General features: G+C 36.2%; 1 protein-coding gene across 1 annotated transcript in view; it reads right to left on the bottom strand.

Moving 5' to 3' along the window:
• The window catches only part of LOC128661754 (cytochrome P450 2C38-like), a 132,195-nt gene that overhangs the window by 79,019 nt on the left and 35,904 nt on the right, over window positions 1–17,272 (bottom strand). Inside the window, exons 4-5 of the mRNA XM_053715974.1 lie at window positions 15,553–15,715; window positions 8,437–8,586 (exon numbers count right to left, since the gene is read on the bottom strand). Of these exons, the coding sequence (XP_053571949.1) occupies window positions 8,437–8,586; window positions 15,553–15,715 (313 nt within the window). The remainder of the gene's footprint in view (window positions 1–8,436; window positions 8,587–15,552; window positions 15,716–17,272) is intronic.

Below are 17,272 nucleotides of genomic sequence, written 5' to 3'. Positions count from 1 at the left end.
GAGGGGTGGAGAGAGAGCGCAAAAGAGAGGGGGAGAGAGAGCGCAAAAGAGAGGGGGTGAGAGAGCGCAAAAGAGAGGGGGAGAGAGAGCGCAAAAGAAAGGGTGGGAGAGAGAGAGCACAAAAGAGAGGGGGAGAGAGAGCGCAAAAGAGAGGGGAGAGAGAGAGGGGGGGAGAGAGCGCAAAAGAGATGGTGGAGAGAGAGAGCGCAAAAGAGATGGTGGAGAGAGAGAGCGCAAAAGAGATGGTGGAGAGAGAGAGCGCAAAAGAGAGGGGGAGAGAGAGAGCGCAAAAGAGAGGGGGGAGAGAGAAAGCTCAAAAGAGAGTGGGAGGGAGAGAGTGCAAGAGGTGGGACCGCTGTACTGCAAACAATGGCCCGTGTGAACGGGCTTTAGGACTAGTTATATAATAAAGTAACAATTAATAAAGATTTTTAAAGTATTGTTTAACACAATAGTGATTAATAGGAATATGAATTTTTAAACTTAACATTTTATAAAATAATCTTATTAATATTAAAGTTGCTTATATTATTCGATTGAAGTTAAAGTTTGCTCCTATTACCTATAGTTTAGTTGTAGTAATATTCGCGTCTTAGGTAATCTTATATTATTATCTCAATTATTAGGTGTTATAGATGTCTTATTCATGATAGTTGTAGTGAACATGATAATATACTATTATAAGTATGAAAAATAGTTGTTGTGTTCATTCAGTCCCACCGGTCGGACTGAGTTCATTAGACAAATCCATCTGCTTTCCTGTTGCAATAGACTTTTGGTTAAATCCCCTCCTCTTATACCTAGGTTGATTTTTTTTGAATCCCTGCACAAGTCAGTGTACCAGTTTTGGATTTGTGGTATTTCAAAAAATGATAGGCAACAGAAGTGATATTTTTCTTATCTTGCAAATCTTTAGCTGCGTTCTTAATATTCCGTAAATGTTCTTGTAACCGCGTGCGGAGCTTACGGGTGGTCATTCCAATATAGATCTTGGGGCAGTCACATTTGATCATATATATGACTCCTGATTAACTACAGCTGATGTAAGTTTTAATGTCATGTGATTTGCCAAACCTGTCCTGTGTTTTTTATGTCTTTACCATATGTTTGCAACTGCAACATGTACCACAAGGATAAGATCCTCGTACTGTTTTTGTATTCTTTTTTCTTTTCTTATCATCAAAATGACTGGAACTGACCAGGTCTTTTAAGTTTTGACTTCCTCTGTAGCTCACATCCACTTTGTTGCCAAGTAATTGATTGAGTACAGGGTCAGATTGGAGTATTTTCCAATGTTTATTTATCACCTCAATAATTTGTTTACTATTGGGGTTGTATGTCATAATGAGTCTGGTTTTGCCATCTGTTGCTTTATTTTTAGGTTTTAACAGCTCTTTCCTTGTGGTTCTACGTGCTCGTTTCTTAGCTTTCTTAATTGAGGTATTGCTATACCCACGTTTTTGAAGTCTCACTTCCAATTCATTTGCTCTTTGGTTAAATAGGACATTTTCAGAGCACTTGCGTTTGGTCCTCAAGAACTCACCAATTGGGAGAGATTTGATAGTGCTTGGTGCATGGGCACTGGTGCTGTAAAGTAATGTATTGGTAGCTGTAGATTTTCTGTATGAATCAGTTCCTATCTGACCGTTAGGTTTTTTGAAAATTAACAGATCAAGAAAAGGCACTTCTTTCTGACTTGTATGATATGTTAATTTTATATTTAAATTGTTGTTATTCAGTTCTATCAAAAATTCATCAAGCTTATCTTTGGTGCCTTCCCAGATGAATATGATGTCATCTATGTATCTTAGCCAGATCGGGATGAATTGTGAGTATTCATCATGTTTCTCAGAAAATACAATGGTTTGCTCCCACCAACCTAGGAATAAATTTGCATAGGTTGGTGCACATGCTGTGCCCATTGCTGTCCCGCGAATTTGAAGATAATATCTGTTATTGAACACAAAGAAATTTTTTGTCAGTTAAAATTCCAGTAGTTTTAGTATAAACTCGTTATGATTTGAATCTTCTTCAGAGGACATGTCTAGATAATATTTGACTGCTTGTAAACCTAGTTTGTGGCTTATGCTGGTATATAATGCTTCGACATCAGCAGTAACTAGCCAGGTGTTCTCTTTTAACCAAATATCTTCCAAGTGTTGGAGAGCCTCCATGGTTATCTTTGATATATGATGGAATTTGTGTCAGAAATTGTCGTAGTCTACTGTCTACGTATTTACTTGCTTTTTCCGTTAAGTTAAAGAGATTGAATAATTTATACTTAATAAGGCCTAGATTTAGAGTTTGGCGTTAGCCGTGAAAACCAGCGTTAGATGCTCCTAACGCTGGTTTTAGGCTACCTCCGGTATTTGGAGTCACTCAAAAAAGGGTCTAACGCTCATTTTTCAGCCGCGACTTTTCCATACCGCAGATCCCCTTACGTAAATTGCGTATCCTATCTTTTCAATGGGATTTTTCTAACTCCGGTAATTAGAGTCGTGTCTGAAGTGAGCGTTAGACATCTAACGACAAAACTCCAGCCGCAGGAAAAAAGTCAGTAGTTAAGAGCTTTCTGGGCTAACGCCGGTTTATAAAGCTCTTAACTACTGTACTCTAAAGTACACTAACACCCATAAACTACCTATGTACCCCTAAACCGAGGTCCCCCCACATCGCCGCAACTCGATTAAATTTTTTTAACCCCTAATCTGCCGACCGCCAACTACGTTATCCTTATGTACCCCTAATCTGCTGCCCCTAACACCGCCGACCCCTATATTATATTTATTAACCCCTAATCTGCCCCCCACAACGTCGCCGCCAGCTACCTACACTTATTAACCCCTAATCCGCCGACCGCAAAGCGCCGCCACCTACGTTATCCTTATGTACCCCTAATCTGCTGCCCCTAACACCGCCGACCCCTATATTATATTTATTAACCCCTAATCTGCCCCCCTCAGCGTCGCCTCCACCTGCCTACACTTATTAACCCCTAATCCGCCTCACTACCCTATAATAAATAGTATTAACCCCTAATCTGCCCTCCCTAACATCGCCGACACCTAACTTCAATTATTAACCCCTAATCTGCCGACCGGAGCTCACCGCTATTCTAATAAATGGATTAACCCCTAAAGCTAAGTCTAACCCTAACACTAACACCCCCCTAAGTTAAATATAATTTAAATCTAACGAAATTAATTAACTCTTATTAAATAAATTATTCCTATTTAAAGCTAAATACTTACCTGCAAAATAAATCCTAATATAGCTACAATATAAACTATAATTACATTGTAGCTATTTTAGGATTAATATTTATTTTACAGGAAACTTTGTAATTATTTTAACCAGGTACAATAGCTATTAAATAGTTAAGAACTATTTAATAGCTACCTAGTTAAAATAATTACAAAATTACCTGTAAAATAAATCCTAACCTAAGTTACAATTAAACCTAACACTATACTATCATTAAATTAACTAAATAAAATACCTATAATTACCTACAATTAAACCTAACACTACACTATCAATACATTAATTAAATACAATATCTACAAATAACTACAATGAAATAAACTAACTAAAGTACAAAAAATAAAAAAGAACTAAGTTACAAAAAATAAAAAAATATTTACAAACATAAGAAAAATATTACAACAATTTTAAACTAATTACACCTACTCTAAGCCCCCTAATAAAATAACAAAGACCTCCAAAATAAAAAATGCCCTACCCTATTCTAAATTACTAAAGTTCAAAGCTCTTTTACCTTACCAGCCCTGAACAGGGCCCTTTGCGGGGCATGCCCCAAGAAGTTCAGCTCTTTTGCCTGTAAAAAAAAACATACAATACCCCCCCCCAACATTACAACCCACCACCCACATACCCCTAATCTAACCCAAACCCCCCTTAAATAAACCTAACACTAAGCCCCTGAAGATCATCCTACCTTGTCTTCACCTCACCAGGTATCACCGATCCGTCCTGGCTCCAAAATCTTCATCCAACCCAAGCGGGGGCTGGCGATCCATCATCCGGTGGCTGAAGAGGTCCAGAAGAGGCTCCAAAGTCTTCATCCTATCCGGGAAGAAGAGGCGATCCGGACCGGCAACCATCTTGATCCAAGCGGCATCTTCTATCTTCATCCGATGACGACCGGCTCCATCCTGAAGACCTCCACCGCGGACCCATCTTCTTCCAGCGACGTCCAACTGAAGAATGACGGTTCCTTTAAGGGACGTCATCCAAGATGGCATCCCTCGAATTTCCGATTGGCTGATAGGATTCTATCAGCCAATCGGAATTAAGGTAGGAATATTCTGATTGGCTGATGGAATCAGCCAATCAGAATCAAGTTCAATCCAATTGGCTGATCCAATCAGCCAATCAGATTGAGCTCGCATTCTATTGGCTGATCGGAACAGCCAATAGAATGCGAGCTCAATCTGATTGGCTGATTGGATCAGCCAATCGGATTGAACTTGATTCTGATTGGCTGATTCCATCAGCCAATCAGAATATTCCTACCTTAATTCCGATTGGCTGATAGAATCCTATCAGCCAATCGGAATTCGAGGGACGCCATCTTGGATGACGTCCCTTAAAGGAACCGTCATTCTTCAGTTGGACGTCGCCGGAAGAAGATGGGTCCGCGGTGGAGGTCTTCAGGATGGAGCCGGTCGTCATCGGATGAAGATAGAAGATGCCGCTTGGATCAAGATGGTTGCCGGTCCGGATCGCCTCTTCTTCCCGGATAGGATGAAGACTTTGGAGCCTCTTCTGGACCTCTTCAGCCACCGGATGATGGATCGCCAGCCCCCGCTTGGGTTGGATGAAGATTTTGGAGCCAGGACGGATCGGTGATACCTGGTGAGGTGAAGACAAGGTAGGATGATCTTCAGGGGCTTAGTGTTAGGTTTATTTAAGGGGGGTTTGGGTTAGATTAGGGGTATGTGGGTGGTGGGTTGTAATGTTGGGGGGGGGGGTATTGTATGTTTTTTTTTACAGGCAAAAGAGCTGAACTTCTTGGGGCATGCCCCGCAAAGGGCCCTGTTCAGGGCTGGTAAGGTAAAAGAGCTTTGAACTTTAGTAATTTAGAATAGGGTAGGGCATTTTTTATTTTGGGGGTCTTTGTTATTTTATTAGGGGGCTTAGAGCAGGTGTAATTAGTTTAAAATTGTTGTAATATTTTTCTTATGTTTGTAAATATTTTTTTATTTTTTGTAACTTAGTTCTTTTTTATTTTTTGTATTTTAGTTAGTTTATTTCATTGTAGTTATTTGTAGGAATTGTATTTAATTTATTTATTGATAGTGTAGTGTTAGGTTTAATTGTAGGTAATTGTAGGTATTTTATTTAATTAATTTAATGATAGTATAGTGTTAGGTTTAATTGTAACTTAGGTTAGGATTTATTTTACAGGTAATTTTGTAATTATTTTAACTAGGTAACTATTAAATAGTTCTTAACTATTTAATAGCTATTGTACATGGTTAAAATACTTACAAAGTTGCCTGTAAAATAAATATTAATCCTAAAATAGCTATAATATAATTATAATTTATATTGTAGCTATATTAGGATTTATTTTACAGGTAAGTATTTAGCTTTAAATAGGAATCATTTATTTAATAAGAGATAATTAATTTCCTTAGACTTAGCTTTAGGGGTTAATACATTTATTAGAATAGCGGTGAGCTCCAGTCGGCAGATTAGGGGTTAATAATTGAAGTTAGGTGTCGGCGATGTTAGGGAGGGCAGATTAGGGGTTAATACTATTTATTATAGGGTTAGTGAGGCGGATTAGGGGTTAATAACTTTATTATAGTAGCGCTCAGGTCCGCTCGGCAGATTAGGGGTTAATAAGTGTAGGCAGGTGGAGGCGACGTTGTGGGGGGCAGATTAGGGGTTAATAAATATAATATAGGGGTCGGCGATGTTAGGGCAGCAGATTAGGGGTACATAGGGATAATGTAAGTAGCGGCGGTTTACGGAGCGGCAGATTAGGGGTTAATAATAATATGCAGGGGTCAGCGATAGCGGGGGCGGCAGATTAGGGGTTAATAAGTGTAAGGTTAGGGGTGTTTAGACTCGGGGTACATGTTAGAGTGTTAGGTGCAGACGTAGGAAGTGTTTCCGCATAGCAAACAATGGGGCTGCGTTAGGAGCTGAACGCGGCTTTTTTGCAGGTGTTAGGTTTTTTTTCAGCTCAAACAGCCCCATTGTTTTTTATGGGGGAATCGTGCACGAGCACGTTTTTTAGGCTGGCCGCTTGCGTAAGCAACTCTGGTATCGAGAGTTGAAGCTGCGTTAAATATGCTCTACGCTCCTTTTTTGGAGCCTAACGCAGCCTTTATGTGGACTCTCAATACCAGAGTTATTTTTATGGTGCGGCCAGAAAAAAGCCGGCGTTAGCTACGCGGGTCTTTACCGACAAAACTCTAAATCTAGCCGTATGAAAGATAGACTGCCCTAACGTATTATATGTACTTGACAACAGTACAATTCGGGTAATATCCAACATAGTGTACATATAATAGTTCTGTGCTACTTACAAATATCTTATGTACAGCATTCAAAATCAGCAGTTACATAGTTGGGGTAAAAGCTGAATGGTCACAGATAGTATACACTTGGAAAAATTTGCAGTACCGGTCAAGCATACACCATAATAGTTATAGCTGTTTTTTTCTTAAGTTACGCATTGAATAAATACACTTGCTGGTTAATGCAACAATGATGGAACTATATCTAATATAATCTTTGATAATTAGATAATATTAAGGTGTACATTTGTCGTCAGTTATAATATTACTTAAGGCTGAGCGGTCACCTATAAGCATACACTTGGATAAAATTGTATTACCGGTCAAGTGCACATAATAATAGTTATAGCTGTTTTTTTCCTCAAATCAAGCATTGAATCAAGATATTCACTGGTCATAGCCACAACGATAGGACTATTTCCAGTATAATTCTCTATACTTTTTCAATGTTAAAGTACCAACTTGTCTTCAGTTATAACATTACATAACTAACTATATATATGTACATGGTATACCACTATATACCATAATCACCATACTCATACTACCAACATAATACTGTACTTATCGACCTGACTTTAAGCTTGCATCAGAATCCTCCCATTTTCTGCGTCTCTTATCAAGGTATCAATAATAGTTAGTCTTAGGGCTATGGATTCACATTACATCCTAGGTCTGTATATAAAGACTAATACTATTAATGCAAACTAGAAATTGACACTCAATAGGATATCACACTGCTGCTTCAATTTAAGTTGATATCCATTCCTGTGATTTTAAATGTATTTATCCTTCCATTTTTTAAAGTCCTAATAAAAGTTATATTTTAATTTATTTCCCTAGTGTATCTGCCTCTTGTAACTGAGGTTCTAATTCCATAACCAAGGGAATTTGAGTGCTATCCAAGTGTACAACTACGGAGATCAATATCTCCTTTTGTTTCTGTAGATAGATAGATAGATGTAGATAGACAGACGTAGATAGATAGATAGATAGATAGATAGATAGGTGATAGATAGATAGATGACTAGGATATATAGATAGATGATAGATAGATGTAGATAGATAGATAGACATAGATAAATAGAAAAGATAGATAGATGTAGATAAATAGATAGATTTATATAAATAGATAGATGTAGATAAATAAATAGATAGATAGAAGTAGATAAATAGACAGATGTAGATAAATAGATAGAATAGATAGATAGATAGATATATGTAGATAAATAGATTTAGATAAATAGATAGATGTAGATAGATAGATAGATGTAGATAAATAGATAGAATAGATAGATAGATAGATAGATGTAGGTAGATAGACCGACGTAGATAGATATATAGTTAATAGATAGATAGATAGATAGATAGATAGATAGATTACTAGGATAGATAGATGTAGATAGAAAGATGTAGATAAACAGATTAGATAGATAGATAGATAGGTAGATAGATAGATAGAAAGATGTAGGTAGATAGGTAGATAGGTAGATAGATAGGTAGATAGATGTAGATAGACAAACATAGATAGATAGATAGATAGATAGATAGATAGATTACTAGGATAGATAGATGTAGGTAGATAGATAGATAGATAGATAGATAGATAGATGTAGATAGACAGACGTAGATATATATATAGGTAATAGATAGATAATAGATAGATAGATAGATAGATTACTAGGATAGATAGATATATAGATAGATAGATGTAGATAGAAAGATGTAGATAGATATATAGATAGATAGATAGATGTAGATAGAAATATGTAGATAAATAGATAGGATAGATAGATAGATGTAGATAAATAGATAGAATAGATAGATAGATGTAGATAGACAGACATACAGATAGATAAACCAGTTCCATATAACCACTCACCTCCTGTTTCATTTATAGCCTTTATCAGGTGTTCAGCCTCTTGTAGAACTTTATCTTGCAGCACGTTCTTTCCCATACCACAATTCCTCAGTAACATCAAGGTGCTGCGCCGAAGGTAGCGCCATAGATCGCCAATGTCACTGGATAAAGCTGTTGTGCATAATACAAAGATGTTAGAGGATCACAACCTTTATATAATCAGCCAACTTATCCATCTGCTCTGATGTCCATCCTCTACCTTACCATGGGCTATATTACAAGTGGCGCGCATATTACAAGTAAACGCTTTGCTCCAGGGCAATCTAATTTTTCGATCTAGCGTAAAGCGTTAGAGTTAAAAAAAATGTGCACTTAACACAACACAAATACATTAAAATAAAGTGTTACACTCATATATACACAATGGGCTAAAAAATATGCATATAAATAATAAAAAAAAAAAAGTTATAAGGGTTAAAAGATATATGGTATATGACAAGGTGTTTGAATGGAAAGGGCTATAACACACACACACATATATATATATATATATATATATACACACAATATCACAATATATATAATATATATATATATATATATATATATATATATATATTTGTATCTAAATATGTGTATGTGGTATATGTAAAAAGCCAAGATTAGATTGGCGAAGCGTACGTTGGATACATGAAGGTGAGATCACACAGAGGGCGGGAACTTGTCTTGCTGGACCAATAGACCGCTAAGTCATTAGACATGGAATATCAAGGTCTATGCGAACGGGTGGTTTCTTATGTTTTTAACAGTACCCCGTAAATTAACCCCAGTGGCTGTAAATACACCTTAATAAAAGCTGTTATTTTTGGCAAATCAAGGTTTATCCACTTCTTTGCTCCCAAGGAGGAAGACTTGTTTTGAGCTGTTATACTCTGAGCTTGGTTTTAATCTCAGTAATATGTGAGTATGACTTTAATGTTGCAGTAATACTTAATTACACACACAGGACTTACACTCTTATATTGTTTAGTTTCTTGGAGGTCGAGAGTCTTCAAGCAACATCTTATGCAATTTGGGATTGCACACTTTGGGACTTTTTTATTAGTATACTGTATATAGTGCACTTTATCACAATTTTTGTTTACTTTATATTGTGATTTATAAGTCAATTGCTTGTTACATGTGTATTTATGTATATACATACATATATACACATATATACATATATAAATGTATACATTTATATGTTTATATGTATATACATGTGTATATAGAAACATATTTTAACATGAAGACACACACAGACACAAACATACATATATATATGTTTTGAAGATTGGTTATGTAGAAAGGGGAGAGGGCCTATTATGTATTTAAGCACTGTTTTTTTTTTCACTTTATGTTTGTCTGAGGAAGGGGTGAATGCCCTGAAACATCACAGAATAAAGGTTGCTGTGTTTAAAATCCAGAGAGTGTGACAATTTGATTTCTTATATATATAAAATATTTAATAACGTATTCCCCTATAGATTTCTTACTCGTCCACAAACCTGATCGCATTTTCTCAAGTGCGCTAACCCTATATGAAAAATTAATATTTCACATTTTCACATAACAGAATATGTTCTATTATTCATAAATACATATTTATATATATATACTATATATGATGTTTTTGTACTATATATATATATATATATATATGATGTTTTTGTACTATATATATATATATATATATATATATATATATATATATGTATATATATATGATGTTTTTGTACTATATATATATATATATATATATATATATATATATATATATATATATATGATGTTTTTGTACTATATATATATATATATATATATATATATATATATAAATAAATGTTTTTGTACTATATGTATATGTATATATATATGATGTTTTTGTACTATCGATCTATCTATCTTGCATAGAACATATTCCCTTTTGTGAAGAACATTAGAATGTGAAATGTTTACAGCAAACACTCAAAAAAGTTATTAAATATGAATATTGCATAAATATGCTTTTACATGTTTTCAGCTCTTTGACTGTAAAGGGCTCCAATGCACTTATATATATGTCTATATATGTATTTTTGTGTTTATATGTGTATATATATGTCTGTAAATGCATAAATGCACATATAAATACATTAATACATCTGTACACACAAATATACATATACAGGTATACCTCATTTTACAAATTGAAGGTTTGTGGCAACTTTGTGTCAAGCGAGTCTATCGGAGACATTTTTCCAACATATATACACATATAAACGGATAAATAAACATGAACACACATATATACACACCTATATATACACATCACCAGCAAAAAGATTATAACACACTGAATGCTCATATGATGGTTAGCATTTTTAAGCAATAAAGTATTTTTTAATTAAGGTATGTACATAGTTTTTTTTAGACATGATGCTATTGCACACTTTATAGACTACAGTTTAGTGTAAATATAACTTTTATATGCACTGGGAAACAAAAAAATTAGTGTGACTCACTTTATTGCTATATTCGCTTTATTGCGGTGGTCTGGAGCCAAACCCGCAATTTATCTAAGGTACGCCTGTTTTTTTTTTTTCCTCTAATACCTGATACCTCATATCTTTGAGCCCTTATAACTTTTTTATAAAATATTTTTTTGAAATAATTTTTATCAGACAGAGTTATTAAGGCCTAGATTTAGAGATTGGCGGTAGCCGTCAAAACCAGCGTTAGAGGCTCCTAACGCTGGTTTTAGGCTAACGCCGGTATTTGGAGTCATTCAAAAAAGGGTCTAACGCTCACTTTTCAGCCGCGACTTTTCCATACCGCAGATCCTCTTACGTCAATTGCGTATCCTATCTTTTCAATGGGATCTTTCTAACGCCGGTATTTAGAGTCATGGCTGAAGTGAGCGTTAGAAATCTAACGACAAAACTCCAGCCGCAGAAAAAAGTCAGTAGTTAAGAGCTTTCTGGGCTAACGCCGGTTTATAAAGCTCTTAACTACTGTGCTCTAAAGTACACTAACACCCATAAACTACCTATGTACCCCTAAACAGAGGCCCCCCCCACATCGCCGACACTCGATTACATTTTTTTAACCCCTAATCTGCCGACCGCCACCTACGTTATACTTATGTACCCCTAATCTGCTGCCCCTAACACCGCCAACCCCTATATTATATTTATTAACCCCTAATCTGCCCCCCACAACGTCGCCGCCAGCTACCTACAATAATTAACCCCTAATCTGCAGACCGCAGAGAGCCGCCACCTACATTATAGCTATGTACCCCTAGTCTGCTGCCCCTAACACCGCCGACCCCTATATTATATTTATTAACCCCTAATCTGCCCCCCTCAACGTCACCTCCACCTGCCTACACTTATTAACCCCTAATCTGCTGAGCGGACCGCACCGCTACTATAATAAAGTTATTAACCCCTAATCCGCCTCACTAACCCTATAATAAATAGTATTAACCCCTAATCTGCCCTCCCTAACATCGCCGACACCTAACTTCAATTATTAACCCCCTAATCTGCCGACTGGAGCTCACCGCTATTCTAATAAATGTATTAACCCCTAAAGCTAAGTCTAACCCTAACACTAACACCCCCCAAAGTTAAATATAATTTTAATTTTAACGAAATTAATTAACTCTTATTAAATAAATTATTCCTATTTAAAACTAAATACTTACCTGTAAAATAAATCCTAATATAGCTACAATATAAATTATAATGATATTATAGCTATTTTAGGATTAATATTTATTTTACAGGTAACTTTGTATTTATTTTAACCAGGTACAATAGCTATTAAATAGTTAAGAACTATTTAATAGCTAAAATAGTTAAAATAATTACAAATTTACCTGTAAAATAAATCCTAACCTAAGTTACAATTAAACCTAACACTACACTATCAAAAAATAAATTAAATACAATTCCTACAAATAAATACAATGAAATAAACTAACTAAAGTACAAAAAATAAAAAAGAACTAAGTTACAAAAAATAAAAAAATATTTACAAACATTAGAAATATATTGCAACAATTTTAAACTAATTACACCTACTCTAAGCCCCCTAATAAAATAACAAAGCCCCCCAAAATAAAAAAAATGCCCTACCCTATTCTAAATTACTAAAGTTCAAAGCTCTTTTACCTTACCAGCCCTGAACAGGGCCCTTTGCGGGGCATGCCCCAAGAAGTTCAGCTCTTTTGCCTGTAAAAAAAACATACAATACCCCCCCCCCAACATTACAACCCACCACCCACATACCCCTAATCTAACCCAAACCCCCCTTAAATAAACCTAACACTAAGCCCCTGAAGATCTCCCTACCTTGAGTCGTCTTCACCCAGCCAAGCCAAATTCTTCATCCAAGCGGAGCAAGAAGAGGTCCTCCATCCGGTAGAAGTCTTCATCCAAGCGGGGCAGAAGAGGTCTTCCATCCGATTGAAGTCTTCATCCAAGCGGAATCTTCTATCGTCATCCATCCGGAGCGGAGCGGCAGCATCCTGAAGACCTCCGACGCGGAACATCCATCCTGGCCGACGACTGAACGACGAATGACAGTTCCTTTAAATGACGTCATCCAAGATGGCGTCCCTCGAATTCCGATTGGCTGATAGGATTCTATCAGCCAATCGGAATTAAGGTAGGAATATTCTGATTGGCTGATGGAATCAGCCAATCAGAATCAAGTTCAATCTGATTGGCTGATTGGATCAGCCAATCGGATTGAACTTGATTCTGATTGGCTGATTCCATCAGCCAATCAGAATATTCCTACCTTAATTCCGATTGGCTGATAGAATCCTATCAGCCAATCGGAATTCGAGGGACGCCATCTTGGATGACGTCATTTAAAGGAACCGTCATTCGTCGTTCAGTCGTCGGCCAGGATGGATGTTCCGCGTCGGAGGTCTTCAGGATGCTGCCGCTCCGCTCCGGATGGATGACGATAGAAGATTCCGCTTGGATGAAGACTTCAATCGGATGGAAGACCTCTTCTGCCCCGCTTGGATGAAGACTTCTACCGGATGGAGGACCTCTTCTTGCTCCGCTTGGATGAAGAATTTGGCTCGGCTGGGTGAAGACGACTCAAGGTAGGGAGATCTTCAGGGGCTTAGTGTTAGGTTTATTTAAGGGGGGTTTGGGTTAGATTAGGGGTATGTGGGTGGTGGGTTGTAATGTTGGGGGTGGGTATTGTATGTTTTTTTTTACAGGCAAAAGAGCTGAACTTCTTGGGGCATGCCCCGCAAAGGGCCCTGTTCAGGGCTGGTAAGGTAAAAGAGCTTTGAACTTTAGTAATTTAGAATAGGGTAGGGCATTTTTTTATTTTGGGGGGCTTTGTTATTTTATTAGGGGGCTTAGAGTAGGTGTAATTAGTTTAAAATTGTTGTAATATATTTCTAATGTTTGTAAATATTTTTTTATTTTTTGTAATTTAGTTCTTTTTTATTTTTTGTACTTTAGTTAGTTTATTTCATTGTATTTATTTGTAGGAATTGTATTTAATTTATTTATTGATAGTGTAGTGTTAGGTTTAATTGTAGATAATTATAGGTATTTTATTTAATTTATTTATTGATAGTGTAGTGTTAGGTTTAATTGTAACTTAGGTTAGGATTTATTTTACAGGTAAATTTGTAATTATTTTAACTATTTTAGCTATTAAATAGTTCTTAACTATTTAATAGCTATTGTACCTGGTTAAAATAAATACAAAGTTACCTGTAAAATAAATATTAATCCTAAAATAGCTATAATATCATTATAATTTATATTGTAGCTATATTAGGATTTATTTTACAGGTAAGTATTTGGCTTTAAATAGGAATAATTTATTTAATAAGAGTTAATTAATTTTGTTAGATTAAAATTATATTTAATTTAGGGGGGTGTTAGTGTTAGGGTTAGACTTAGCTTTAGGGGTTAATACATTTATTAGAATAGCGGTGAGCTCCAGTCGGCAGATTAGGGGTTAATAATTGAAGTTAGGTGTCGGTGATGTTAGGGAGGGCAGATTAGGGGTTAATACTATTTATTATAGGGTTAGTGAGGCGGATTAGGGGTTAATAACTTTATAATAATAGCGGTGCGGTCCGCTCGGCAGATTAGGGGTTAATAAGTGTAGGCAGGTGGAGGCGACGTTGTGGGAAGCAGATTAGGGGTTAATAAATATAATATAGGGGTCGGCGGTGTTAGGGGCAGCAGATTAGGGGTACATAGGGATAATGTAAGTAGCAGCGGTTTACGGAGCGGCAGATTAGGGGTTAAAAATAATATACAGGGGTCAGCGATAGCGGGGGCGGCAGAGTAGGGGTTAATAAGTGTAAGGTTAGGGGTGTTTAGACTCGGGGTACATGTTAGAGTGTTAGGTGCAGACGTAGGAAGTGTTTCCACATAGGTAACAATGGGGCTGCGTTAGGAGCTGAACGCGGCTTTTTTGCAGGTGTTAGGTTTTTTTTCAGCTCAAACAGCCCCATTGTTTCCTATGGGGGAATTGTGCACGAGCACGTTTTTGAAGCTGACCGCGTCCGTAAGCAACTCTGGTATCGAGAGTTGAAGTTGCGTTAAATATGCTCTACACTCCTTTTTTGGAGCCTAACGCAGCCATTCTGTGGACTCTCAATACCAGAGTTATTTTAAAGGTGCGGCCAGAAAAAAGCCAGCGTTAGCTACGCGGGTCGTTACCGACAAAACTCTAAATCTAGCCGTATGAGTGTAACTGTACAGTTAAATGTATTTTTGATGTGTTTTGTACCACTTTTTATTCAAGAATAACAGTTAACCAGAGCTCTCAGGTTGTGATATCCCAACACATGTATTTAATTGCACTCGAGTTAATGAGTTTACTTTCAGCTTGTAATATGCACGCTACTTCGAACGCGTGCAGATAGCTGCGATAAACTCCTGTTCGCTCACGCGCAACTGTTAGCGTGCCACTCGTAATATAGCCCTCAATCAGTAGCGCTCGACCTGTTATCTAGCTCATAGTGTAGGGGGGAAGTACTATTCACTTTTTGTCACCTTAGACATTAGTACAAGCACATTCCTAGAATGCTATGAAGAGAACTAGAGAAATTCTTACCAAATCCTTTATTTTGTATATGTGCTACGGGTGTATATGGGCGCCCACTAAACTGCTCGCCATGAGTAATCAGGGCGTCTTTCACCACCTCATATCCACAGAGAACCACAACCGGTTCCGTCAGTTTCCAAATGGTGAATACCGGGCCGTATTTCCTATGAAGCTGCGACAAACACATAAAGTAAAATGTATGAGTATTTAACCTTTATTTTTGTGACACAGGCTGAGAAAATTGCAGAATACAAAAAAGAAAGAGAAAGAAATCCTGCTTTATTTCTAAGTTTGATGTTGCAACCATTTAACCCCTTAAGAGCAAAGGTTTTCTTGTAATCTTTTTTTATTTTTTGTAATTTAGTGTTTGTTTTTGTAATTTAGTTTAGTTTATTTAATTGTATTTTAGTTTAGATATTTGTAGTTTATTTAATTTATTGATAGTGTAGGTGTATTTGTAACTTAGGTTAGGATTTATTTTACAGGTAAATTGGTAATTATTTTAACTAGGCAGCTATTAAATAGTTATTAACTATTTAATAGCTATTGTACCTAGTTAAAATAAATACCAAGTTACCTGTAAAATAAATATAAACCCTAAAATAGCTACAATGTAATTATTAATTACATTGTAGCTATCTTAGGGTTTATTTTATAGGTAATTATTTAGATTTAAATAGGAATATTTTAATTAATAATATTAATATTAATTAGATTTATTTTAATAAGAATTTAGTTAGGGATGTTAGAGTTAGATAGGGTTATTATACTTAATATATATATAACATAATTTATGTAAGAACTTACCTGATAAATTTATTTCTTTCATATTAGCAAGAGTCCATGAGCTAGTGACGTATGGGATATACATTCCTACCAGGAGGGGCAAAGTTTCCCAAACCTCAAAATGCCCATAAATACACCCCTCACCACACCCACAAATCAGTTTAACGTATAGCCAAGAAGTGGGGTGATAAGAAAAAAGTGCGAAAGCATAAAAAATAAGGAATTGGAATAATTGTGCTTTATACAAAAAAATCATAACCACCACAAAAAAGGGTGGGCCTCATGGACTCTTGCTAATATGAAAGAAATGAATTTATCAGGTAAGTTCTTTCATGTAATTAGCGAGAGTCCATGAGCTAGTGACGTATGGGATAATGACTACCCTAGATGTGGATCTTCCACGCAAGAGTCACTAGAGAGGGAGGGATAAAATAAAGACAGCCAATTCCGCTGAAAAAAATCCACACCCAAAACAAAGTTTAAATCTTATAATGAAAAAAACTGAAATTATAAGCAGAAGAATCAAACTGAAACAGCTGCCTGAAGAAGTTTTCTACCAAAAACTGCTTCAGAAGAAGAAAAGACATCAAAATGGTAGAATTTAGTAAAAGTATGCAAAGAAGACCAAGTGGCTGCTTTGCAAATCTGATCAACCGAAGCTTCATTCCTAAACGCCCAGGAAGTAACTGACCTAGTAGAATGAGCTGTAATCCTTTGAGGCGGAGTTTTACCCGACTCAACATAAGCATGATGAATCAAAGATTTTAACCAAGATGCCAAAGAAATGGCAGAAGCCTTCTGACCTTTCCTAGAACCGGAAAAGATAACAAATAGACTAGAAGTCTTTCGGAAATCCTTAGTAGCTTCAACATAATATTTCAAAGCTCTAACTACATCCAAAGAATGCAATGATCTTTCCTTAGAATTCTTAGGATTAGGACAC

This window comes from Bombina bombina, chromosome 5 (assembly GCF_027579735.1).
Source record: "Bombina bombina isolate aBomBom1 chromosome 5, aBomBom1.pri, whole genome shotgun sequence".
Lineage (NCBI taxonomy): Eukaryota > Metazoa > Chordata > Amphibia > Anura > Bombinatoridae > Bombina > Bombina bombina.
This window is presented reverse-complemented; position numbering and strand designations above follow the sequence as displayed.